Source organism: Parasteatoda tepidariorum, chromosome 1, assembly GCF_982258835.1.
Source record: "Parasteatoda tepidariorum strain Cologne lab strain chromosome 1, Ptep-v5.0, whole genome shotgun sequence".
NCBI lineage: Eukaryota > Metazoa > Arthropoda > Arachnida > Araneae > Theridiidae > Parasteatoda > Parasteatoda tepidariorum.
The window spans coordinates 101365130-101391106 of record NC_141755.1 but is presented as its reverse complement, the minus strand read 5'-3'; the positions used below and the strand labels follow the sequence as shown (position 1 = coordinate 101391106).

At 28.6% G+C, this 25977-nt stretch overlaps 1 protein-coding gene across 4 annotated transcripts in view; it reads left to right on the top strand.

Annotated features, from left to right (window-relative positions):
• LOC107445188 (AMP deaminase 2) overlaps window positions 1-24159 on the top strand; it is a 35765-nt gene extending 11606 nt beyond the window's left edge. For 2 of the 4 annotated variants that reach the window (XM_016059533.4, XM_071180460.2), the window contains 13 exons: window positions 2393-2431; window positions 4595-4805; window positions 4897-5026; window positions 6009-6140; window positions 6724-6786; window positions 10038-10169; window positions 11726-11889; window positions 14212-14338; window positions 15533-15696; window positions 16698-16818; window positions 19970-20143; window positions 21729-21839; window positions 23919-24159. In XM_016059533.4, the coding sequence (XP_015915019.3) occupies window positions 2393-2431; window positions 4595-4805; window positions 4897-5026; window positions 6009-6140; window positions 6724-6786; window positions 10038-10169; window positions 11726-11889; window positions 14212-14338; window positions 15533-15696; window positions 16698-16818; window positions 19970-20143; window positions 21729-21839; window positions 23919-24074 (1724 nt within the window). In that variant the 3' untranslated portion in view covers window positions 24075-24159. The remainder of the gene's footprint in view (window positions 1-2392; window positions 2432-4594; window positions 4806-4896; window positions 5027-6008; window positions 6141-6723; window positions 6787-10037; window positions 10170-11725; window positions 11890-14211; window positions 14339-15532; window positions 15697-16697; window positions 16819-19969; window positions 20144-21728; window positions 21840-23918) is intronic. The other 2 variants (XM_016059534.4, XM_071180461.2) reach the window with 1 other exon arrangement.
• Window positions 24160-25977: the final 1818 nt, after the last annotated feature.

Here is a 25977-nt window from a genome sequence, read left to right as displayed (position 1 = left end):
AACATTTTTTGTGGTAAGTATGTTTACTACTACTTAATAGGTGTTATAAAAAATTAAGAGACTTAATGACTTTCATTTGTAAAATAAATTTTATAATTACTTCAAACTGGAAAGGGAATTATATATTCTAACTTTTTTTTACATTCCCTAAAAACAGGCATATTGTCACCAATTACATTCAATTTTAACAAATGGCGTACCAAAGCTATAGTGGTGGTAAATATAATTACCGCAGCCTTAGAAAGGGGTAACACAGTTCACTAATTTGTGTGAACTCCATTTAGTGAGAGAGAATAATCATCTATTCTCTAAGCCACAGTGTTTACTAACAAACTTTTTTTGGGGGGGTTTCATATATCATTTCCTATTTTTCATTTGCTACAAATCTTTGATAAATGTGGCAATGAGCCATGCAGAAACTAGTACCATTTGCTGTTTTTTTTTTTCTTTAGCCTTTATTTTTTTGAAGAACTATTATTTAGTTTCTATATATGTTTCAAATATTTTTGCAGAATCATATATATTCTGTATTCTATTGTAATTCAAATATTTGTTTTAGTTTTCATTTTTACAAATTTTGATCGTAAGATAAGATGTTTTGAAAGTTAATTTATTTTTGCTAAATTGTGCTCTTCTATGTTAGTGCTTGAGATTTTATCTTAAAATCAAAGTGTTATTGTATTACTGTACCCTATGCAGAATCAGCAGTTTTTCTACTGATTAAGGAACTTAGTAATTAGAAATAAGACTCAATCCAACACAGTTGGGATATATTTAGCATTTTGTTAAAATATATTCATGTGTTAAAATTTTTCAAAACTAGAAAATTTATTTCCTACTATCTTCTGTTTTAGTTTCCTGATATTCAAATTCTATTAAGGCATCATCACATTTATTCAGTGCAATAAAAAGTAGTATATGCAATTCAACCTTGTAATTTGAACATAATTCATGCTAGAAATGTTTCTGTGAAGCAAAATTTTTCATCAAAACCTACTAAAAGGAGAATATGAAACTCTTATAAGACAAGCCATTTTTTTTTCTCTTCATATTGCTCATTTAGTTCATTAAATTAAAATTCCTTACTTTTTTCACTCGTGCTGTTAAACACTTATCAACCAAGTTGGTTGCAATTCCAAATTGTTATGTATATATCTATAAGTTCCTAAACACTTTACAGTAAAAAAATCACTAATTACAGCTATAAAATATTCAAAGAAATTTAAAACAAGAATTACTTTCAAACTTATTTCATTGCATATGATAAAACATTTCATTTTCAAACATTTTAATAAACTTTAAGTGTGATTATCCATTGACAATAAATCAGACATTTATTTCTGAAAATATGTAAGAGCAGTTTGCCATCTAGCCTTACGCATAGAAATGTTACTCATATTTAGAACTTAGTAACCAAAATTGTAGCAATACATATCTGCTTGAGTTGTGTTGCCACAGTTAGCTTCATGTAAGCCGATTATTATTTTGTGTTTAAGAACTTAAAATATTTATATTCCTAGCTTTTTTCTGTTCTAGATGCATTATCTCAGTAAGCACACAGTACTTTATAACTCATTTCATAGCATATGATAAAACATTTAAAATTAAACACAACATAGCATATGATTTGTAAGCATTTTAATGAACTTTAAATATGATTATCCATGGACTATAAAGCAGGCATTTATTTCTGAAAATATCTAAGAGCAGTTTGCCATCTAGATTTACCCTTAGAAATGTCACTCTTGCAAACATTTTAACAATTTATAACTGTTTGAGTTGTGTTGCCACAGTTAGCTTCATGTAAGCAGATTGTTACTTTGTGTTTAGGAACTTAAACTATCTATATTCCTAGCTTCTTTTTTTTCTGTTCTCGTCTCATTATCTCTGTCACCACATAGTTTAGGCTCTTTTTCTTTGATTTGAAAATTATTTCTGCTATCAATATATATCAGTTTTTAAACTTTTGCATATTATAACTTCAATACTCGTAAACCTAAAAATGTCTTGTTCTAAAATAGTTAATTTTGTACTTGAGAAAAAACACACACGCAAATAAAAGGCGGAAACTTTTTGTATTTAATACTTGTTAAGTCCCTTTGAAATTTTCTTTCCTAATAATTGTTTTTTAACCAGCGCATTTTAGTAAACTATGTTAAAGCAACCATGTGTAACAACCATTAATTTGCTGAAAGTTTGAAATTAGAATTCGCTAATGCTTTTATATTAGTTTCAGTTGTATTTACAACTCAATGTATAATTTTAATAAGAGTAACAAAAGAAAGAATTATTTTGCTTGTGCATGGCTTTGCAGTTAATAAATGATTTTTTTAAACATTCTGTTGCTTCTGGTGCATTTCCTTCCTCTCTTAATATACTTTGCATCTTAAAGGTACTACAAGCCTAGAAAGGAGGGTTCCTGTTTTCAAAGGTATCTAAGCTTCTTTTTTATGCTACTTAGAAAAAGAAATATTTTTTATTTCTCTATGCTTTTAGAGGTATGCTGGTGTAAGCTTGTGCTTATTTCATTCTCCATTATTAATTTTCATGCACGTGATATAGAAAAATAAGAATTCTTTATTCTGTTTTTCTTAATTTATGGTATGAATATGAATAATTTTAATGTAACCAATCTAGTCAAAATGAATGCATTTTTGCTGAACTTTTTGCTGTTATTTCTGTTTTACTCAGAGCTTATTTAGCAATGTCAATATGTTTTTAATTTTTTCCATAGTGATATGATGTAGTTTACATGAACTGGTTTGTCCCATTTTAATAGTACAAAAAGCAGCCAAATAATAAATACTGAAATATTATGTTAATACTTGTATTAAAAAAATGGTGTGTGGTTTAGAAGAACAAATTTAGAGCTTTATCTCTCACATAATGAACCTGACATTATTAACTTTATTAAACGACAAATAATAAAATGGGAAGGCCGTGTTATCAGAATGGACGAAGACTGTACCACGAAAAGAGTTTTTAATGCCAGACCAGTTAAATAGGCAGGCCGAATTTGAGATGGATGGATGGCCTAGAAAAAGAACTTCTGTTCGTAGAAACTAAAAACTGGAAAATGGTAGCAGGGAAAAGGTTAACTTGGAAAAGAAATTTTGAGAAGGCCAACACCCGTCCTGGGCTGTCGAGCCACTGAGGTTGAGGATGACATATATAGATATATATTTAATGAAGAGCAAGGCCTTTTAAACTTTTGATCTCTCAATAGACAATGCCTCTTATGCTCACTAGATCAATGCTTAATTACATAATCTCATTTTATTTGAGTAAAAGAATCATAGATTTTGGACAAAATACTCATGAAGTGAAAAATTTACCCCATTTTTAAGAAGGAAACAAAACAAATCATTTGTATATATGCTGAGGGAAAAATTGAACGTGTTTTATAGTGTCAGGGATACAATAGCTATAGCAATGCCACATTACAAAATTATTGATTAAATTAAGCACACCACAAATTATGCATAACAGATTGACCAGTTTGCCTGAGAGCATTTCCAGTGAAAGTAAAGTCATGTTAAAATGAGTGCAATGATTATCCAAAAATAATTCCATGCAAAGTATAACTTTAAGTAAATATTTATTATTTTATTTTACAGTCTGAAATCATTTTATTTTACAGTCTGAAATATTATTACAGTCTGAAAATTTTGATTTGTAAGGCATAAAATTTTTTACATAATTTTAAATGGCAAAATACATAATCCGAGCAAAATCAGTTTAATATTTCCTGTGAAATTGAATTTTGAAAAAGTTGTATTTTTAAAATTTGATTTTTTAAGAAGAATCTAACCAATTTTGCTAAATTTTTTTATTTTGACATTTAAAATTACAATCTTTAAAACGATGTAAAAAGTTGTATACCTTACAATTCAGAAGCTTTTTTTTTTATCTGTTATTAAAAAAATAATAAATTTTTACTAAAAATTTTATTTTGCATGGAATTATCTTTTTTATTAACTAGTTTAATAATTGTGTGTAAAAAAAATTTCAATTCGCTGTAAAAATTTCTTGAGATATGGTGAAATACACAAAAAATAAAATTAACATTAAGGGGTCCAAACTTTGAGCTGCTCTCCTAACCAAAATATTCGGACCATATTTCCCAGATTGTGGCTTCTGGAGGTCAGAAATCCAAATCCGTCAAAATATGAAGTTACGTCTATTCAGGGAAAATACGTTTTTATCTGATTTCATAACTTAAAATAGCGTCTGCACTTAATATTCAGAATATTTGAAGCCACCCCCTCAAACCATTGAGATTGAATCCTAAAATGTGAAGACCTGATCATTAGATCAAAAGTTATTTAGGGTGGCTCATTTTGCACCCTTTACAATACGGAATATAACATTTTGAAAAAAGTTTTATAAAAAAAAGTCAATTGTTTTGCTAATTGAATTAAAAAAACTATTTATTTCTTATTTGAAATACTACTATGTACAGCAAAAATGGTCTTGAATTTCATTGAGATTTTCCTTGAAAACTTATGAAGTAAATTAAGCTTGCTGACAAATTATTTTTTCATTACTACATAGACATATACTTTCTTAAATGTCTTTTTTTTCATTGTTTCAGAATCAGTTTCAGTAGAACGTCCATCTGTGAGAGACCCCTGGATGTCCAGTTTTTCTTCAGAAGATAAGGATTATTCATTAAAAGTTTGCAATGGAGTGTATCAGGTATACAGTGGATCTGAGGGGGAAAAACTTGATTTTCCCTATCCACTTTTTCAAGAATTTATTGCTGATTTACAGTTAATGTGCTGTATGATAGCTGACGGACCTCTGTATGAGTTATTATTATCCACTAATTTGATTTTAGCCCCATATTTTTATTTGTGAATGAATATAATTGTTTAAAATTATTTATTTTTGTAGGAAATCCTTCTGTTATAGGAGATTGCAATATTTATCTTCTAAATACCAACTTCATGTTTTGTTGAATGAGCTTCGTGAACTTGCCTCTCAGAAAGCAGTGCCCCATAGGGACTTTTATAACACTCGGAAGGTATATATTTTCTGAAGTCTGTTTCTATGTATGTAGAATTGCTTCTATTTAAAAATTACTTTATTTCTATCAGATACTTGATCTATATGATTTAATATGAAATCATCATTTTAGGTTGATTATTATCAACCTTAAAACCAAATAAATTATCATTAAGGATTATTTTTCTATCCCCTAAGTCACTCTGGCTTGCTATTGATGTAAATAATATATTTTACATCAATAGCATCAACACATGATGAATAAATGATAAATTTTACTTTTTACTGCATGGGGTGATGAAAAAAAACGTACAGTACAGTGTTTTCATCATAGAAAAAAAAATGGGTGAGAATTTCTCACCCTTTTCAAAAACAGGGTGAGATTTCAAAAACCTTAAGTGAGATTTCTAAAAACTAAAAAAACACAGAAACTCTTCAAAAAAAATTTCTTTAATTATAATACATTTTTAACGTCTTCTATTTTTTAAAGCATTTAATATATTTGGAGCATCATCATAGAAGATTTTGCCTTTACAAGGTATTTGTCCATCTTACATTAGCACATAAAAAACTTGAACGTCTTACTTGAAGAAACCTAACCTACGGTAAACACGTGGTTGCAGAGAAATTTGTTCTGAAAGGGGTTCTGTGGTAGAAAAAAAATATGGGAGATTCTTGCGCTGTAGTGAAAACACTGCAGTAGTAAAATCACTCAAAATGTACAGTAGTAAAATTAGTCTGATTACAGACTAATTTTACAACTGTATATTTTAAGTGATCTTTATTCTCCTTAGAACGTTAAAAGTGTGACTGATATCTGTACTAATAAATATTTCTGAATACTAACAATATGACTTTCCACAATGTTTTGAAAAGGTCTTTAGATGTACTTTTCTTTAATAGTGTAACTTTATGTAGCTAAATGTATATTTTTGGAAACATTTTTACTGTGTATGTTTTTAGCTTTTTCACTTCGTGATTTCTAATGATGTTATTTTTAGGTAGATACTCATGTCCATGCGGCTTCTTGTATGAACCAAAAACATTTACTTCGTTTTATTAAAAAATCAGTCAAAGTGCACGGAGATGATATTGTTAAACTCAGTGAAGGAAAACCTCTGACCTTAAAGCAGGTTTGTATTTTCTAATTAGATTCTTTATGTCACTTTAGATTTAGCAGTTTATTTCTAAAGAGTGTTCTTGAGTTAAGCTATTTTAGAAGGGGAAAAAATGCTACACTTTGTCTTAAGCTAAAGAAACTACTGTTCGAATGTCATGAACTCGAAGCAAAGCTTTAATTTTAATCTAAATTTTCAATCTGCCAAAAAGAATTGTGGTGACTTTATTACATACAATCCATTTTATTATTACAAAATTATTAAAATTTTACATTTAGTTAATATTTCAGCTGCTATTATCATCATTGGGATCTTAAAGGTTGATAAAATCTAGTTTGCTTTTGGGAAAGAAAACAACTTTAAAATCATTTTTTTTTTTCAAAATTGTAGTTATTTTGGGACTGATTCTGAGATAATGTGGAAAAAAAATCAAATAATTAAAGTTCAAATTAGATAGTTTACTAGACCATAAACTTTTTGTTAGTACACTCTCAAATATTAGATAACTTTTAATTCAGATAACTGCAAGATAACTACTTTTTTTTATATGGTGAACTTTTTTATTTATTGAACTTATCTAAAAAATATTCACTTGCAGGTTTTTACTGACTTAAATATATCTACATATGACTTAAGTGTAGATATGCTGGATGTTCATGCTGTAAGTTATAGATTTTGTTTAATTCTTAGGATAGTTTTTCTGTATTATAAATATTATGTGGTCATTTCAAATTATAATTTTTATATTCATGATGTAATTTTTGCTATTTTTATTTTCTGATTAAGTTTAATTATAAATGTAGAAGTAATTTTTGTTTTGCATACATTTTATGTAGAAGTAATTTACCCTGTAACCATTAGGTTAAGGCAGTGTTTCCCAAACTTATGACTTTTGTGTACCCTTTCTAAATTTTTCGTAACGCTGTGTACCACTAATAAAAAAAAGAATGTATTTTTTTACTATAAAAAAATTGCACAAAAGTTAAAAATCACAACTGACAGTTGATACCACTAATTATTAACTCGGCAGAAAATAGCCAATCGAAAGATATGTAATCGTAAATTTTCTTGGCTAGCTTTATTTTTAAATAAAAAATTTTGAAATTTTCGTTTATCCAAGATATTTCGCATAAAAACGAGTACCCCCGCTAAACTGTTCCCATACCCCTGGGGATACGCATACCACACTTTGGGAAACACTGGGTATAGGGATAAATTACTTCTGTATAAGATGATTGCTAATTTATACACATAAATATAACAATTTATTTGAGCCAGTAATTCTTTCCTGTCCTTTAAATTTGTATATTTAAAAATTATTCTTTGTCTCTTTGTTTTTTATTTTGCATCTGCTGTTTTTTTTTTCTTCCAGAAATAAGATCAAGATTTATATTTCATGGAAAATTAATATTTTTGAAATGTAATATAGAATTATAATATACAAATTTGTCTAAAATTACAATTTGACGTATCATCATTTAGATAAATTACTAGGTGATCTATTAGTTAACAAGTTCCAACTTTAAATTTGTTTTTTCCTAATTTCCTATTAGCAGCTGGTTGCATTGGCCAATTTTTTTTATTTTTTTTTTGACCAGCCCAGTACAAAGTCAACTTCAACAACAAAGTCAACCCAGTTCAACTTCATATGAAATTTGTATATGAATAAATGACTAATATATGACTTCATATGAAAAAAATAATAATAATGTTGTTTAAGGATGGTTAAGTTATTAAAGTTTATAGCCTCTCCTGTGAAACACAAAGGGCAATCAGAAATGCCTATAGGACAAAGGTCATAGTCTTTTCCATTAACAATTCGGAAATTTGTATGGAAAATGTGTCCAGGGAGATCCATGGGGATGAGATGAAGAATAAGACTGAACCATATTTTCCCTGTAGCAGCTTTGGTGCTTTTAGCAAATTTATTTATTATCCTGGCGATGAGATGATGATGACGGAAATTTGATTATAAGGAATTGCAAAAAGAGGCTGTGACAGCGAGCATCCTTTTGGGGAAAGACGGTCTACTCTCTCATTTCCAAATATATCGCAATCACTGGGAATCAACTGAAGGAAAATCACCCTACCATCATTGATGAAATCATCGATTTTCTGTTTTGTTTCCTCTACATGTTTCGACTTACTGGTTTGAAAAGAACAAAAGGAAAGGATGACTTCCTGCAAATCAATAAGGAGCACTGCATGATTTAGAGATTTATTGCAGGTGGATAGATAAATAGCTGACTGCTCGATTGCCTGCCTCTATCTCAGCTTCAAAATTTGTGACATTTATACCTTCAAACAAGTTTTCACAAGTCTTCTTATGAAGAGCCATCAGTATAGATATTAAGCCAAGAAAAGAATGGAGTCATCTTTAAAATCAAATATTCTAGCAAAAACAAAAATTCCTACATTTAACATGATAAACAAAATTTTATGAATCTGAACTATAAAGTTGAAAGCTTAAGGGAAACTTGAAATCAATTTCTTACTTAAAGTCTGACAGCCGAACACTTCATAAAAGTTCAATTTCCTAACTACATTCTTTCTTATGGAAAATATTATTTTACTCTATGTTATTGGTCATGGAAGAAATCATTCTCACGAACTTGCCCATTTGTAAGTAAAAGTGTGAAAGTGTTAAAATCAAATTTCTGGCAATAATGGAAATTTTTAAGTTAATATTTTCCTCTAACTTTTTTTATACAAAATTAAGAAAACTATGGCAAACATATAAAAAATATTACAAAATAGCTTATAAACAGTATAAAATTATAGAATATGCTGCAAAAGCCATTCTTATAGAAATTTATAACTGTTTTGCTGCTTTATAACAGCTAATGAGCAAATATATAAGTAAACTGCAATTAGTCTCAGTAATATAGCTAATTGTTATAAAAATGTAACAATACAATTTCAGTCGTTTGGAAAAGTACTAAAACTGAAATGTACAAAAATTACCTGTAATAACTGCATTAAGGTTTACTCAAGAAATAATCCGCTACTCAAATTATTTGCATTGCTTACAATACATTAAATGATAAGGATGAAAATCCCCTTTTTTTACTGTCTGCTGCACAATGTGAGTCAAAAAAAAAATTTGATAAAAAAGTGGGTTAAAATTTCTGTAGTTTACAAAATACATATTTTTACTGAATCTTTATTGAATGAAAGTACAGGCGATCACAACGCTCGTATACGCCATCTGGGAAGAAGATTGGTTCCATGCCTTTCTCCTCTTTTCAGTTGTATAGGAATGTACTACGATATTTTTCCTTTTTTTTAATATTTTTCGTTTTTAATTTTAAAAAAATTTTTGAACTTTCCATGATGCTTTCTTTTGAACTATGTTTAATATAGCTTTCAGTTCTATATAGTTTTTCAACTTAAAAGATTTTAATATATTTGAGAATCAAGACAGAAGCTGATGTACTTCCTTCTTCTATGATTCTCCACACGCTAATAGTGAAAGCATACAAAGTGTTGCCATATATAGAGAGTTCTGCTCTACCCCATGTGTAGCCCATTTTGATCGCCAATAGATATTTGCACTGAGTAAAAGAGAGAATGTCACTTTTACATGAGGGGGTTAAATTGTTATGTGATGTGCCTTTTTTAAAGTTTTTATTTAAATAGTAAAAGACATTATGTATCATAATCTAAACATTGATATAAAGATAGGTTTGTGGCAACTTCAGTTTCTAGAATACCAAAATATCTTTTTAGAAGAAACTTATATTTGTATTTTTATCAAATTCTTGGTATTTCTTACTAAGTTCTCGGCATTTCTTTTTAAGTATTAGTATTTCTTATTAAGTATCTATATCTTATTAATTTCCTTAATTCTACTTGATTAAGAATTAATATTCTACTTGATTTAATTTTACCTTGTTTTTATTTTAATTTCAGGATCGAAATACTTTCCATCGATTTGATAAGTTCAATGCTAAATACAATCCTGTTGGAGAAAGCTCTTTGCGTGAAATCTACTTAAAAACTGATAATCATATTGGAGGAAAATATTTTGCTTCCATATTAAAAGTAAGCTTTAAACTTTATGCAGCATACCTTTAAACCCCTCAAATAATTTATCTTTCAATAATTCCAGAATCCTGAAGTTCATTTGATATCTCTTTTTTCATTCCTCATTTTTTTTTCCCATTAATGTTTGAATTAGACGCATATTTAATACAATTTAATTTTTTATTTTAAACACATAATACCCTGAATTTATAGATATGCTATTAAACTGCTGTGATGTATAGTACTATAGATTTTCAGGTTTTAATCAAACTATTGAATTATGGAAAACTTTTAAAAAATTTCATTTTATTGATTTTATTACCTCTTTTTAAACAATGATAATTATATGTTTATTAATGTATTGTATGATGTTAAGCGTTTTAGTTTAGAATATATTTGTTCGATAAAAATATAGTCATTAAATTTTATTATGTATAGATAACATGCAGGTGCGTGGTAAAATAATATGAACACATCTATACTAACTCTATCTAAATCTTTTTTTGGGAGCAAATATTTTTAACTCTTTATATGGTAAAACTGTTGGCACAATTTGAAAGAGCATTTTTGAAGCATTTAGAAATGGTGTCATTTTCCCCCATGCGGAATTCAGATTGGTCAAAATGAAGAAAGTAACTGCTTTCTATCTTTAATACCAGTAATTTTAAAATCATTCGATGGAATTGTGATTTGTATTTTAAAATTATTTTCGAATTATAGCTTAAATGCTTCTAGAATTATAGCTTAAATGCTTTTAGAATTGTAGCTTAAATGCTTTTAGAATTATATGAAATGAAATAAGTTTTATACAAATTTTTTCATAGGTAAAAAGGGCACCATTTCTAAAAGCTTCAAACATGATCTTTCAAATTGTGCCTCCAGTTTTGACACGTAAGATCTTTAAAAACATTTGCTGCTAAAAGGAAGATTGTTTAGATAGAGTTAGTATAGAAGTGCTCATATTGTTTTATCAACCGTTTGTATACTCCATTTGGTGACCTGATCTTTGTTTTTTCAGATAAAGACAAACTTATTCATTAATTAAATTTGAAATGGTGTTTTGATAATTTTATGATCTCTGATAATTAATAATATCTGATTATTAATGTAGTTGTTGATTCAGAAAAAATGTAAATTATAAAATAGCAATAAAAAATTACTAAGAACTATAACCATTATAAAGAGAAAAATATTCAACTACTACCAAAAAGTATCTCTACAGGTTGGTATCTCCAAAATTATACAGAAAAAGTGGTGTGTTCATTAAATCATATGGTAGCATGATAGTCATTATCACTAAGTGACTAACATATTATCGACAGATTATCTTTAATATTAATGCTTTGGGAGATACATAAATAGTAAGACTTTTAACCTATTCATTAATGGCAAATTGTTTAATAAACACACTTATAAATTAATAAAACAAAGAAAAATCAAAGATTATATTTTAAAAGGGTCTGAATGCATTTAAAAATTTTTTTTTAGCTCTTTCCTGTAGTTATATTATTCTGCAATGTACCTGAAAAAAATGAGAAAAGGATTTTAGGACTTATCATTGTCTTTTCTTGCAGGAAGTAATGAGCGATTTAGAAGAAAGTAAATACCAAAATGCTGAGTTACGCCTCTCCATTTATGGCCGCAGGCCTGAAGAGTGGGATCGCTTAGCAAAGTGGGCTGTTGTACACAATGTTTATTCTGACAACGTTCGATGGCTAATACAGATGCCTCGAATATAGTGAGTTTTTTTTAAGTGCTAGTATCTTTAAAAACCTACAATTTTGTCAATATTTTAAGATCTCAAGACTTGGGTTGTTTGGGTATGAAATGCATGTGTGTTTAAGAAAGTGAGATGTTTTATCATAATCCATATTAACATAATGAATTGTGATACTTTTTTTCTTAAATATTGATGAATGGATTTTACGAAGCTGTTTTTTTTCTTCTTTATGTTGTAAATCTATATTAATAATAAATTTATTTGCTTTTAAGTTTTTAATTTTCTATTTACTTTTCAAATCAGTTGCTTTGACATATGAAATTGTAAACTTCATATTACAAGACTTATTTTTTCCAAATTTTAAAATGGTACCTTGTTAATTTCACCATAAGAAAGGAGTAACAAATAAGTTATAAACTTCATCTAGTGTTTTCTTTGTAATAAAACTATTAACTTTTAAGCTTGTTTGTGGGGGAAAACTAACATGATAAATTACATTGAACTTCAATAGAAAAGCTGAAACTTTTTTTTCCTTCAAATCTTAGGTTAAATAAAGTAAAATTATATAATAAAGGGTAAACTCTGGAGGCCCCGTTCAAGCCATCCCCTCCTAGAAAATCGGTAGTAATTTTAACATAAATTGCATATTCTGAATTTGAAAGACAACTGACCAACTATCTAACATCAACAAACAAATTGGTCGAACAAGAGCCCCAACGTGCTCACTCAAATCAATCATATAATGGAACAAGTTCTTACTTAGAAAACAAGATTTTAATTTAAAACCGTAATGTCTTGCTTAGGGACAATCGAAGCTAGAATAGAACATACGATTCCTCTCAAATTTATTGAGGAAAAGATCTAAAACCATTTTTTTTATTCCAACATGATTTATTTTTTGGTTGGGACTGTATATTTTTCCCTTTTGTTTTTTAGAAACAAAGAATTAAATAATATTTTACGCCCCAGGTAATTTAGTGCTGTGACAATTGAAGTTTTAGTGCTTTAAAGTTTGGTAATAGTGCTCTTAGAACATTAAAACATACTAAAAAGTTGTTAAGTCATTATAAAATATAAATACTGAGTCTTTGATATGACTAAAATAGGTTTGTTGTACAGTGAAACTTCTCAGGAGTGACCACTTTCTGTTCCACAGTAAAATGGCTGTTAATGGAAGTTCGTCGCTCTTAGAGGCTACCTCCCCTGACTTCAAAATGTTATCGAAGGTACATGATTTTTCGCAAGCTATTTTAATTTTACTAAGCGTTATTTTCTTGATGCAGAAAGATCACTTACGTTGGCGTCATGAAAACCAGATCGATGAATAAAAATTGGTGTCAGTAAAAATTACCGCTAAAGATATAACAGGGTGCATATCATTTTTAAAAAGTGCTTAAAGGTGCTTATTTTTGAATTACGTTTTTTAAAAGCCCTTAAAGGTGCTTTTTTATTCAGTGTTTGTAAAAAGTGCTTCATTTTATATCTTATAATAAAAGTTTTTTTCTTTGCCATGTCAATTGTTGTTCTAAATTACAAAAAATGCATGATTTTCACAATTTTCTCTGCAATTACTGATTTTGTGTTTATAAATTAAGAACTTTAAACGATTGAAAAAAAATCATCTTTATTGCTGCACAGATCGTAATTAGGATTTTTGTTTTTGGAAAGAGATTAAAAATATTTTTTGAGTGCTTAAAGAGTACTTAAAATGTGCTTATTTTTTGTTGAAAAATCTGGCTATGCACTCTGTATAATTATGTATAAAAGCAAATTTACTAATTGTGAATAAATGAACTATTTTGTTTTTTTGTTTAAGTTTGCTTTTAATTTTATATCATAAAAATAAGTTTCCTTTTAAAAATGAGAGGTGTTTGTTTGAGATGCTTAGGTTTTTTCTGAAATAACTTTTTTTTCTAATTTAATTTTTAACTCTTAAACTAAGTCATTAAACTTTAGTGCACTCTGACTGTAATATAAGAATGTCAATCTTTTCAGAGACCATCAAAAAAGAGCTTTCTAAATAAGAGCCACTCACAAATATTATATATAATTCACGCATATGCAGGCAGGGGAGAACTTGAAAGCCCCCCATTCTTGAGATACTTCTGCAGTCACTGGTGCGGAGGTTTGCTGGCTGCTGTGAGAGGTTTTGATAGTCTCTCCTAAAGGTTTTCTTCAACACAAAAACTATAGAAAAAATTCCATGCCTCCGAAAATTGGTCGTAAATAGAGGAGGTTGCTACACGGAGGTGGTTTTTCCTGGAGGTTTCACTCTATATTGCATTTTTATAATTAATTCATCTATTTGCTGCTTGTCTGAAGTTACATACTATTTTTCAGTGATGTGTTTCGATCCAACAATTTAGTTCAGAACTTTGAACAGATAATTGAAAATTTTTTTGCTCCTCTTTTCGAAGTTACTGCAAAACCATCCACACATCCTGAACTGCATTTGTTTTTACAATATGTAAGTTGATTTTTGCAATTTGTAGGATTTTCTGTTTAAGAGTTAGGTAGTTAAAAATACAAAAATGTCTGCAACTATAATGGTGAAATTGGAATGTTTTAAAGAAATTTCTATTTGATAAAATGTTTTTAAAAAAATATTTCATCATTTATTTTTTTTAAACGTATCATAAAATAATAATGTTGCATTATACTGTCTAATGCTTTGTGTGTGACTAAATATGGCTAAAAAGGTATGAATAATTTTGAATTTTCATATAAATAATAACTTGTCTGCTTTTATGTGTTTAAAGGCAGTGATCGGAAGTGGCGCACTACAAGTAGTGGAACTAATGTAGTTACTACCTTTTCATCTAGTTTCTAGTGTAATGTTAGTTTAGTAATGAAACACGGTTCTAACACAATTTTCCAAATTTGATGGGTAAAAATCTTTGAGGGTCCGTCAGTGGACGCGATAAAAATGACCCTGTTGCTGAAGCTGAGAGTTAACAGGAATGACGTATTTAGAATCATGTATAACTAATGTTTTAACTAGCCTTTGCGAATAATTAATCATTTTGGTCACACTTTCACACGCGTATGTACACTAGTAAAGATTAATGTTGTTTCAAGAGAAAGGAACATATTGTTGATGTACTTAATTTCTTGGAGGAAATATAAACCGTTAAAGAATTTTAAAAAATTGCAGATCTTTGATAGTTTTGCATTTCTTAAATTAAATATTTGCTGTCGAGAAATGCATTGAAAGTTGAAGTTTAGACGAACACATTCGAAAAAAGTTTTTTGGAATAACAAACTGGCTCATTTAAACATGAATTAAATATTTTTTAATTATTCTTTTGTATTTAATGTTAGCTCATTTCTTATTCAAAACCATTTTGAGCATATGTGTAAATTAAGTTCTCCAGCAAAATTAGTCTCCTTAAAGTAATGAAGTAGTAACTACAATTCCAAAGTAGTTTGTAGTCACTACATTTAAAAAAAAAGTCATTGTAGTTGTTGTTAGCTAAATTTGTAACAAAATAGTTACAGTTGGAGTAAACTACAAATACTGTGTAGTTTTTCCGACCACTACTGAAAAGAAATAATATACGCCTGATTCTTTTCCATCGTTTCTTAAATCATTTATGTCATTTCTCTCTAAAAAATTTATGGTATTTTAAATTAATATTAAAAACAAATTTTTCTTTTTCAGGTCACTGGGTTTGATTCTGTTGATGATGAATCTAAACCAGAAAATTTAGTGATTAACAAAAATATTCCTCCGCCTGCAAAGTGGAGGGACTTGGAAAATCCTCCTTACTCTTATTATCTGTATTACATGTATGCAAATATTTGTGTTCTCAATCACTTCAGGAAGTAAGTTATCTGTAGCCTTCTAGGTTCTTTTTTGAAATATATATTAAAACTTCTACTAGTTCATTTTTTTTTCTCTTGATATGGTGTAAAAATATATAGAGACAAAATTTTCGTGAAGTCAAGTTAAAACTACATTGGTAAAACTTATTATATATTTATAATTCCTAAACGGCAATTTTTTTAGAAAAATTTTTAGTTTTAGAAATTATTAATTTAAAGTGGTAATTCATTTTGATATGAATATAATTTCTTTTTAAGGTGTGTAAAGTGTGCATAAAACTTGAAGAGCAGTTTATAATAATAACCTTACTATGCAGAGGGTGACTCTGTGGTTGAAAAATAAATTAATGTTTGATTTTGGTGCAAATAGTGATATGCTATTTGTATAAATAAAGGGAAATAATAATGGCAATAAAATAATATGAGTATTGTAATTTTAATAAATGCAAATTTATTATAAATTTGCCATTAAAGTCTTGTGTTAAACTCAGTCAAATTTTCTTTATGGTGCTCTGTTAGTTTGTGTCTGACATAGGACCACATAGTTTATTTGTTATGTAAAATTTGTTTTTATTGATTTATTTTTATTTTAGTTTAAGTGCACCATTTTGTTTAAAAATTATTTGACAAGGAACGAGAATCATTTTTAAAAAAATGGAATTTAAAGTGTTGAAAGTTTAATAATTTTATATTATTCAATGCTTGATATCAATTCAATATTTCACGTCCATTCAATAATTCAACATAAGAACAAAATTAAATAATGAATATTCCTTTCTTTTTCTAAAAAAATTACACTCTGGGTGACAAAATATTGATAAATAGCCAATGATTAGGAAAATAATTGTAAAATATGGCATAAATCGCTTTCTGAAGATGTATGCCATATCTTACATTTATATGTGTACTGTTTACACACTATCTATATGTACGGTTTGAATTAAAATGCTCAATAAATATAAATAAATTATGTGTGTAATTTACGTTGTTTCTTTTTCCAGATTGAGAGGCTTCAACACTTTTAACCTTAGACCGCATTGTGGAGAAGCTGGGCCCATTCAGCATTTAGTCTCGGGATTTTTGTTGAGTGAAAATATATCTCACGGGTTGCTTTTAAGAAAGGTCAGTTTGTAATACCATTTTAAAACAACACTTTGAGAGGAATGCCTTTGCTGACAGTACTTAATAATTTGGATAATATTTCTTTTTCAATTATGATGCTCTTCATTTACTTCCATCAATACTTAATATATTGACCTTTTAGTTAGACCTAATACATTTTGTTAATAATGTGTGATTTATACATGAAATAAAAGTGTGGATATAGACATAGTACAATCTTTTTTTGACAGTTTATTAAGGAAAATGTAAAAAAATTTCAAACCCTGGTGTGTTGTATATTTTTTGTTAGTAAATTAATAATGGTATATATTTAGAAAAAGTATCGGGTTGGAGGGAAAGTTCTGTCGTATTTTAAAGAAAATATTTGAATTCATTTATAAAAATATGCGTTAAATATTAATCAATTTTATATGCTTCGTTATTTGTTACAACCTGTTGCCATCTTTCAGGTAACCTGTGAATTTCTGTTTTGTAGAAGTTCTCGTCCTTTGAATTGAAATAGTCAGCAACTGCCTTAGAAACACTTACAAAAGACTTGGATTTTTTACCCGTTAGATAATTTTGCAGAGATCTGAACAGATAACAATCTGATGGTGTAATGTCAGGTGAATACGGTGGGTGACTAAGGATTTCCCATCCTAACGCATTCAGTTTTTGAAGTGTCACCATTGCAGTATGCGGGCAAGCATTATCGTGGTGGAACACTATTCCTTTTCTGAACGCTAATGTTGGCCTTTTTTCTTTGATAGCTGCTTTTAATTTATCTAGCTGATTGCAATACAGAACCACGTTGATGGTTTTTCCCTGTTTCTGCAACTCGTAGTACACTGGACCTTTCCTGTCCCACCACAAACAAAGCAGTACTTTTCGCTGATGGATACTTGGTTTTGGAACTGTTGCTGACGATGTTCCTGGTTTGCAGTAGGATTTTTTTCTCTTAATATTCTCGTAAAGATTCCACTTTTCATCTCCAGCAACCAGCCTGTCCAAAAACGGCTCCACATTGTCTCTAATCAGATGTGATGAACACATTCTTACACGATCAGATAAATTCTTTTCCGTTATTTCATGTGGAACCCAAACACTTTGCTTTAACACAAACCCAAGAGATTTAATGTGATCTCCAACAGTTGTATGATGAATGCCAAACTTCTCTGCAATTTGTCGACTTGTTAAATGTGGATTATTTTCCAACATGGATTGCAAAACATCACTATTGATAGACGACAGAACTTTCCCTCCAACCCAATACTAGGTTGTGTTTGTAAGTACAGTGAAACTTCTCGGGAGTGACCACTCTCTGTTCCACAGTAAAATGGCTGTTAATGGAGGTTGGTCGTTCTTAGTAGTTACCTCCATTGGCTTCAAAATTTTATCAAAGACTCATAATTTTTCGCAAACTATTTTAATTTTAGTCAGTGTCATTTTCTTGGTTCAGAAATGTCACTTGAGTTGGCATTATGACAAGCAGATCGACTGTAGAAACAATTTTACCATATATGAATGATAGAACTTTTTTGTTTAAGTTTGCTCTTAAAAATGAGTTAACTTTATAAAATGAAAAGAGATTTATTTGAAGTGCTTTGATTTTTTCTAAAATAACTTTTTTTTTTTCTAATTTAATTTTAATTGATAGCCTTATCTTTAGTACACTCTGACTGCAACATGAGGTTGTAGATCTTTTTCAGAGATCGCAGAAAGAGCTCTCTAAATAAGAGCCTCACACAAATATTTTGAATACATTTTAATCTACTTATTTGTTTTATTAATATTTTTCCATTTTTGACCTTTTCTGCATTTGGTGCAGTGGTTTGCCCATGCACTGTGAGAGGTCTTGATGGTCTCTCCTAAAGGTTTTCTTCCCCACAAAATCTATGGCAAAAATTCCTGTGCCTCCCAAAAGTAGTTGCAAATAGTGGAGGTCGCTACCTGGAGGTTTCACTGTAGTATAATTTTCATTATGTAACTTCATGTCATGTATTGTAACTTCATGTTTTTCAGTTTAATGTAACTTGTAGACTGGTAAACCTAAGTTATGTATAAGTTACACCTAATTGATCTCAGGTGGCGAAATTTAAATCTGATCAGCCAGAACATGAGCCCACATATAGACGATAGTTTAATCATCCCATCTGGTCTTAATCTCAAAAACTTTTAGTATCAATTCGAAAGCAGTTGTGGCCAAATTAAAGTAAATAAATTTTTTTCAGAATGCAATATAAAATGGCTAGATTTTACTAAGATTATTTTGTTACAATAATTTTTTCTATTTATATTATATTCTTTTTTACTATCATCTTAATATCCTGATCTGTGTATTTTGCAGTTATTAAAGAGATAAGAAAATAATGATATATTTTTAATACAAAATTCTAGAACAAGTTTTAATAAATGATCAAATTAGGCTTGTTTTCAATGATTATACAAATTTTCAATTCTGTATTGATGAAAGTCAATTGGTTTTTGTGCAGAATATCTAGGGAGGATATGATTTAAATTTTTTTGTCTCTCAAAATGTACAAATGTTTTTTACTAGTGATCAGAAGTAAAAAAACATCTGATTGTGATTGTACACTATCAGATGTATGGTAGCTAATGGAAAGAATATAATGTCTATTTCATTAGTTTTTCAGGGCTCAATTTGTGTAAGGTTTGAATTAATAGCATACCTGCCAACATTGGAGAAATAAAATAACAGAGATTATTACTAGTGGCATTTTTTAGGCTAAGAGTATAAATTTGATACATCATGCATAACCATGTAAGTCAAAATTGGAAATAATATAAGCACTTACATTTAGATAAGTAAAAAATATGTATATAAATCTTAATCTAAAGAAGATTTTTCTAAACCATTATTTATAACTACTTAAACTATTAACACTCAATATCAGTACTGGCAGTAGCACCATCTGTTAAGGAATAAGAGAAGTATTTTTGCCATCAACAGATATTTTATCGCCAAAATTATTATTATTTTTTTTATTTCTTCAAAAATACGGATAAATTTGAGGATAGACATATAGGAGATAGTCGTATTTTTTAATGAAGACGGGAGTCTTCATTAAAAATTAATAGTACATATAATTTTACTCCATTTAGACAAGGGCTTTCATACATTTTATATTAAAATGATGAATTAATATTTTAGGTTCCTGTTCTACAGTATTTGTATTATCTTGCGCAAATCGGTATTGCCATGTCACCTCTCAGTAACAACTCACTTTTTCTAAACTATCACAGAAATCCTCTCCCAGAGTATCTTGCAAGGGGACTGTGTGTCTCTTTATCAACAGATGATCCCATGCAATTTCACTACACAAAGGTTAGTAGTCAAAGGTTCTCTCTGAAAAAATTTTAATTTTAAAAACATTTTGGTATATTTGTTAGGTTCCTCTTACCAACTGCAGTTGAAGATGCAAAAAAAAATCCAATAACTTTGTATGACTTTTGACAGAGAATTTTTTTTAAGAATGCATGATTTTTCCTATCAGCAGCTTCACAATTCCTAAAATCTTGTATAGAATAACATGATGCGTAGCATTTTTAAAAAGTCGTTTTTTAAAAGCCCTTAAAGGTGCTTTTATTCATTGGGTGTTTTTAAAAAGTACTTAATTTTCCCTTTTTGAAAATGAGATTTTCGAAAAGGGTTTGTCGATTTTTGTCATGCATTATGTAAAAGCGTACTTTTCACATTGTAGAATATTTTCACAATTTATTCAACCACAATCTATTTCAGTGTTTCGTCGGTCGTTAGCGTATGAAAGTGCCGATCATTTTACATGTTTGATGAAATACTTGTCAAGTCTGCATGCGTGTCTACTGAGCTGGGTTTGATGAGATCATTGCCCTCTCATGAGCTACTCTCCTGCATTTTGCAAGTTATTCTCAATTCCAGGCTTCATTTTCCACCCTCTGATATTGAACCAAATAATCTCTTGATCATTTTATAATGGCTAATATAATCAAGAAAAGAGTTCTTTGTCAGAAACTAGTTATTTTATCATGATCATGCAAAGTCTTTGAAAATAATTTTGTATTTTGTTAATGTGTACTTAAAAATATTTTTGAGTACTTAAAAGGTGCTTATTTTTTGTTGAAAGATTTTGCTATGCACCCTGAATAAAATAAAACTGCACCATCTAAGCCCTGAGGCAGGATTTTTTGGGGCTTTCTGCGACACATCTGTCTAGCACTAGTATCTTTCTGCAAGATACTTTCAATAATAACAAGTATATATGATACTAATTTAACATAACGACAAACTAAAAACCTATTTAGATAAAATAAATTTTACATAATTTTTTTTAAAAATAGAATATGCAATATTTTTTTATTCTAAAACTATGGGCAAATATTCTTTGTAGGAGAAAAGCGCTCTAACTATTTCCTTTTTCGCATTTTGTAAATCATAATCACCTTAAAAAAGAACTTATTAAAAATCGTTAAATCCATAGCAGTCACTACCGTAAAAAAGATAGGAGACAAAATCTTCCGAATCGGACTCTAAAAAGGGTTTACGTGCTTCGTTTTAAGATACAGTTGTTGCATTAAACATCATATTTAAAAAATTTATTAAACTAAAAAAATAATATTTAAAATTAAAAATATCCGATTTCAAAAACGGGTGAAATTCAATATTACTGTTGAAAATACAATCATAATACTATGGATTTTGAAAACCAAAATTTTTTACTTGAAACCCTGTGGTTGTTCCTTCTGAACCCCGTGGTAATATCACGGCGACAGTGTCACCGTGATTCTACCACGGGATTTAGAAGTAGCAATTACAGGACTTCCTTTTCCCTTGCATTATTTTTTAAAAAAACATGTAATGTGATTAAACTAATCTAATTTTGGATGTGTCAGTAATAAAATAATTAATGCATCTAATTGATTTCTCTTGGCAGGAACCTCTTATTGAAGAATACAGCATAGCAGCGCAGGTATTGAAGTTAAGCAGTTGTGACATGTGTGAAATCACGCGCAACAGTGTTATCATGAGTGGTTTCCCTGATGAGGTAACTAACTCCTTTGATGTAGATATTTTAAATTGAACCATCCCAATTAGCTTTTGAACCTCATAAAGGGCATATATACTGTCATGTAATGAAAAAAAATCAACCTAAGAGATAAAAAAGTAAAAATTGAGATTTTAATATATGTTGCATTTTTCTATGATTATCTACATATTGCAAAAATTAATTACTTTAAAAAAATCTTTTTATCAGTTTTCTGAAATTTTATTTTAACGTTGCTAGTGTCAGCAAAGGAAAAAAAATTACCAAGCCACTTTTCTTGAAACTTACAGTGAAGCACTTATTCAGTTGCAGGGCAGTATCCTTGAATTTTGACTAGATTGTTGTTCAAGCCTGCCTATGTCTGAGATCAATATGAATTTTTCTTGATCAAGTTCAATATTTTATATGGCAGATGAACGAAGTTCAGAAAAACATAATCTAAAATTAGACATAAACATAATCTAAAACTAAATCTAAAATTAGAAAGCTCTAATAAATTATATAATTGAAAATACTTAATTACAGATTACTAATTAATTACATTTTAATTGTAACACTTAATTTTTACTTTTTTCTATATAGTAAACTAAAACAGATTTTTATATATTTTAGTTATAAAATACTGAGGAAGTATATGTTCATAAGCTAGAAAATAAACATTGATCTCATTACCAATGTGGACCGAAAAAATTGGAAATTTTCTAAATCTGTCAATGATGATGAATAGTTATTAATTACCATCATTAAGGAGTATGGGAAGTCTTATAAATCTGAATTGATATTTTCTGCTATCTCATTGGGTTAAACGCTGGGAACACAAGACAGAGATGATTGTGCTCCGGAAATCCAAGGTCCAGAAATTTCAAGAAATCTTTCATCACATTTATGTATAAAAAAATTTCATTTCTTATTTAGAAACATTTAGAACTCGAATACTTGGCATCTCATTTGTAAATATTTTTTTCTGGTAGTATAATATATGTGATCAGAGATAAAAGTAAACTTATGCATAATTATTTATTTAAATTATGCTGCATATCATTTATTTAAAAATTTCATGTTTTGACTTAAAGTTATAAAGACATTAATTTTTTGAAATGTGTCATTAATAATTTTATTCAAAAAATTTACAGGATTTTTTAGTTGGGCTCACAATCACCCTTGATGAGACTAAAAATTTTTAAAATTCGAAAAGTGATTGAAAATTATAGATTTTGTTGATTGCCTGTGGCAGCGCTTTAAGAATACCATTTCTATATTTAATTTTAGAACTATAACTAAACATCTTCTGTCACTTCTGTGAACATGTGAATGTTCACATGTGTGTGAAACATTCAAAGAACCAATTTTGTGGATGTTCTTGTTCAGATGTGGTAACTTTAAAGTGCTACCACAAGCAAATCAATAAAATTAGTATATTGTTTTTTAATTTTAAGAATTTTTAACTTATTTTCACTATTTTTGGTCCAGTGAGGCAGCGAAAGATATTGGTAAAAAGTTATGAGATTTTGAATATTTTTTAACGATTTGTATTTGACATTTTCCCACATTACTACTAAAAAAAAAAGATTTAAAACTCTTAAGATTTTTCGAAGTGCTCAAATATATACAAATTAGAGTTTATGTTATAGCTGTTGTTATACGAAACCATATCCATTGTTAATATCTGTTAAAACTAACAAACTTTTTGTTTGCACTACGAAGAAAAAAAGAAAAAAAATATTTCCTGTTTTAAAAAAAATTAAGGTTTCAGTATGATGTCATGATTTTAATGTGATAATTGCGACTGAAACATGCTTCGAAATATATATCTTAAGATAATTTTGCCAAATCGGGCATTTTTATTCCAAAAATTGCTTCATACTTATTTTAATCCGATTCCAATTCAAAACAAATATTTTTCAGGAAATAGATATTTCCCCGCAAATATTAACTTTTGTAACAAGTAATAAATAAATTGTATTTAATTCAGAATCAAAAAAATTTAAAACTTTTTTTTTTTTCCTAATTTATTCTCCAAACTAAAACCAAAATTAATGAAAATTGCTTTTAAAAATTCATTCTTTTTTCCCTTTTAAGTGGAAGCGCTATTGGTTAGGTCCAAACTACATGAAGGAGGGTGTTGCTGGAAATGACATTGGAAGATCAAATATCCCAGACATCAGAGTGTCTTATCGGTATGAGACTCTAGTGGAAGAATTGTCTACCATCTCATATTCTACCTTACTGATGTGAAAAAGAGCTTATAAATATTTTTAGTTCATTGCTTTATATTGGACTGTTATTTGGATTATAATTAAAATATATAATTTGAAAGAGAGATGGCTCATTTCTGTATTTTGAAGTTTAATAACAAATGATAGAAGCAGGGTTGCAACAGAAAAAAATTAAACAAAATAGTTGCTTTAAGCATGAAAAATTTATCAAATATATGACTAAAGTTTTATTAAGTGACTGGTCATATATCATGATCCATTTAGCAGGGCTGATTGTGCTCCGGAAAAAATCCGGATTTCCGGATTTTTTGCTAGCAGTAATCAGGAAGTTTCCGGAGATCGAAGGTCCAGACGTTTCAAAAAATCATTGATCACAGAAGTTTCCGGAAATCAAATTTTCATAGGTGGAACTTAAAAACACAGTTTATTTATAAAGGAAAGCCAGAGAGATACTTTATAAGCTTATATTCGTGATTAATATTTATTTTTATCAGTAAATAGTTATTTTAATCAAACTCAAGGAAGAAAGACATATTTGTAAATTTTAATTACTTCTCCAGGTCCCCATAAGTATGTGTAAATGGTATAGGTATATGTAAACTAAGAAATATTGAGAAAAAGGGGGAAAAAACCTTGTTAAAAATTTTTTTTAATTTATCCCATGCAGCATGAAGGAGCAAATAAACGTTAAAAATACGTTCGTTCGGTATAAGGTTTTGGACTTAACGTTAAAATTACGCCAATTTCACGTGATGATTTTCACCATTTCTTCATTCGTTAAAACGTATGCGTTAAAATGACGGTATTTTAACGCTATCAATTTTCCCTTTAAATATTTCGTTAAAAATGAGTACTAAAAATACGTTATATTAACGTGTACATTTTACCCATTTTTTTACAGATTTTTAAAAACGTTTTATTAACGAAAAAGTTACGCTTTGTTGCATAGTTATGTTTACGTTAATTTTTTGGGATTATAAACGTAAATTCAATGGTAAAAATGCTTCTAAAAAAGAATGTGAGTGCCCAAGAAGGATATTACTTTACGTCTCTCTTAAATTTGAATAAACTGAACAGTGTAGATTTTTATTACAATTTGTATTCTATTTTTAAATACTTATAATTATTTTTGTTTATTTAAACTGGAGATAAATATTTGTTTGTTGATAATATTGAGTTTGCTCACTGTCAATAACTGACAAGGACGCTATGAGTTTTAATTCTTATGAAACTAAACTAAGATGTGAAATTAAAGAATTTCCAAAATTCTGAATAAAGTAAAAATTTGTTACAACTTGTCATGTAACGAACATAATAACGTAAAAACACATGATTTAAATTTAAATCTTCTTTGTCAGATTCAAGAGTCGTGGTGTAGTGGTTAGAGCGTTCGCCTCAAAGGTACCTTGTCCTAGGTTCGGTCCCACTCGGAACTTCGCTGGAATGTTGAGTTCCGGATCTTGCAATTTTTTTATTCAAAGATCATAAATTAAAAAACTTATTTTTTTAATTATGTTAAAATTGATTCATTTTTTTTATATTGAAATTATCGCTCTCCATATGAGTTTTTAAAAAATAATTATAATAAATTACAAAGAAATTTGTCTACTTTTAAATTCCATGTTCTTATTGCAATGAAAGATGTATTTACTTTATTTTAAAATAATGATTTAATGTTTTTTTTCTTACAAAAACTTCATAAATAGTAAAAATAAAATTAAAGTATTTTGAAAAATGTATGAATCTTGTTTCTTTAAAGTAGTATATATATTCATTACTGAAAGAGAAAAAAAGCATACGTATCAAAAGACAGATAAAAAGGAATTCTCATAATTAGTTTTCGTAATAAAATTTAGTGTAGGAAGTTTTAAAATATTTGTTGTTATTAAAAAACGTTTTTACACACAACAACATTTTTACAA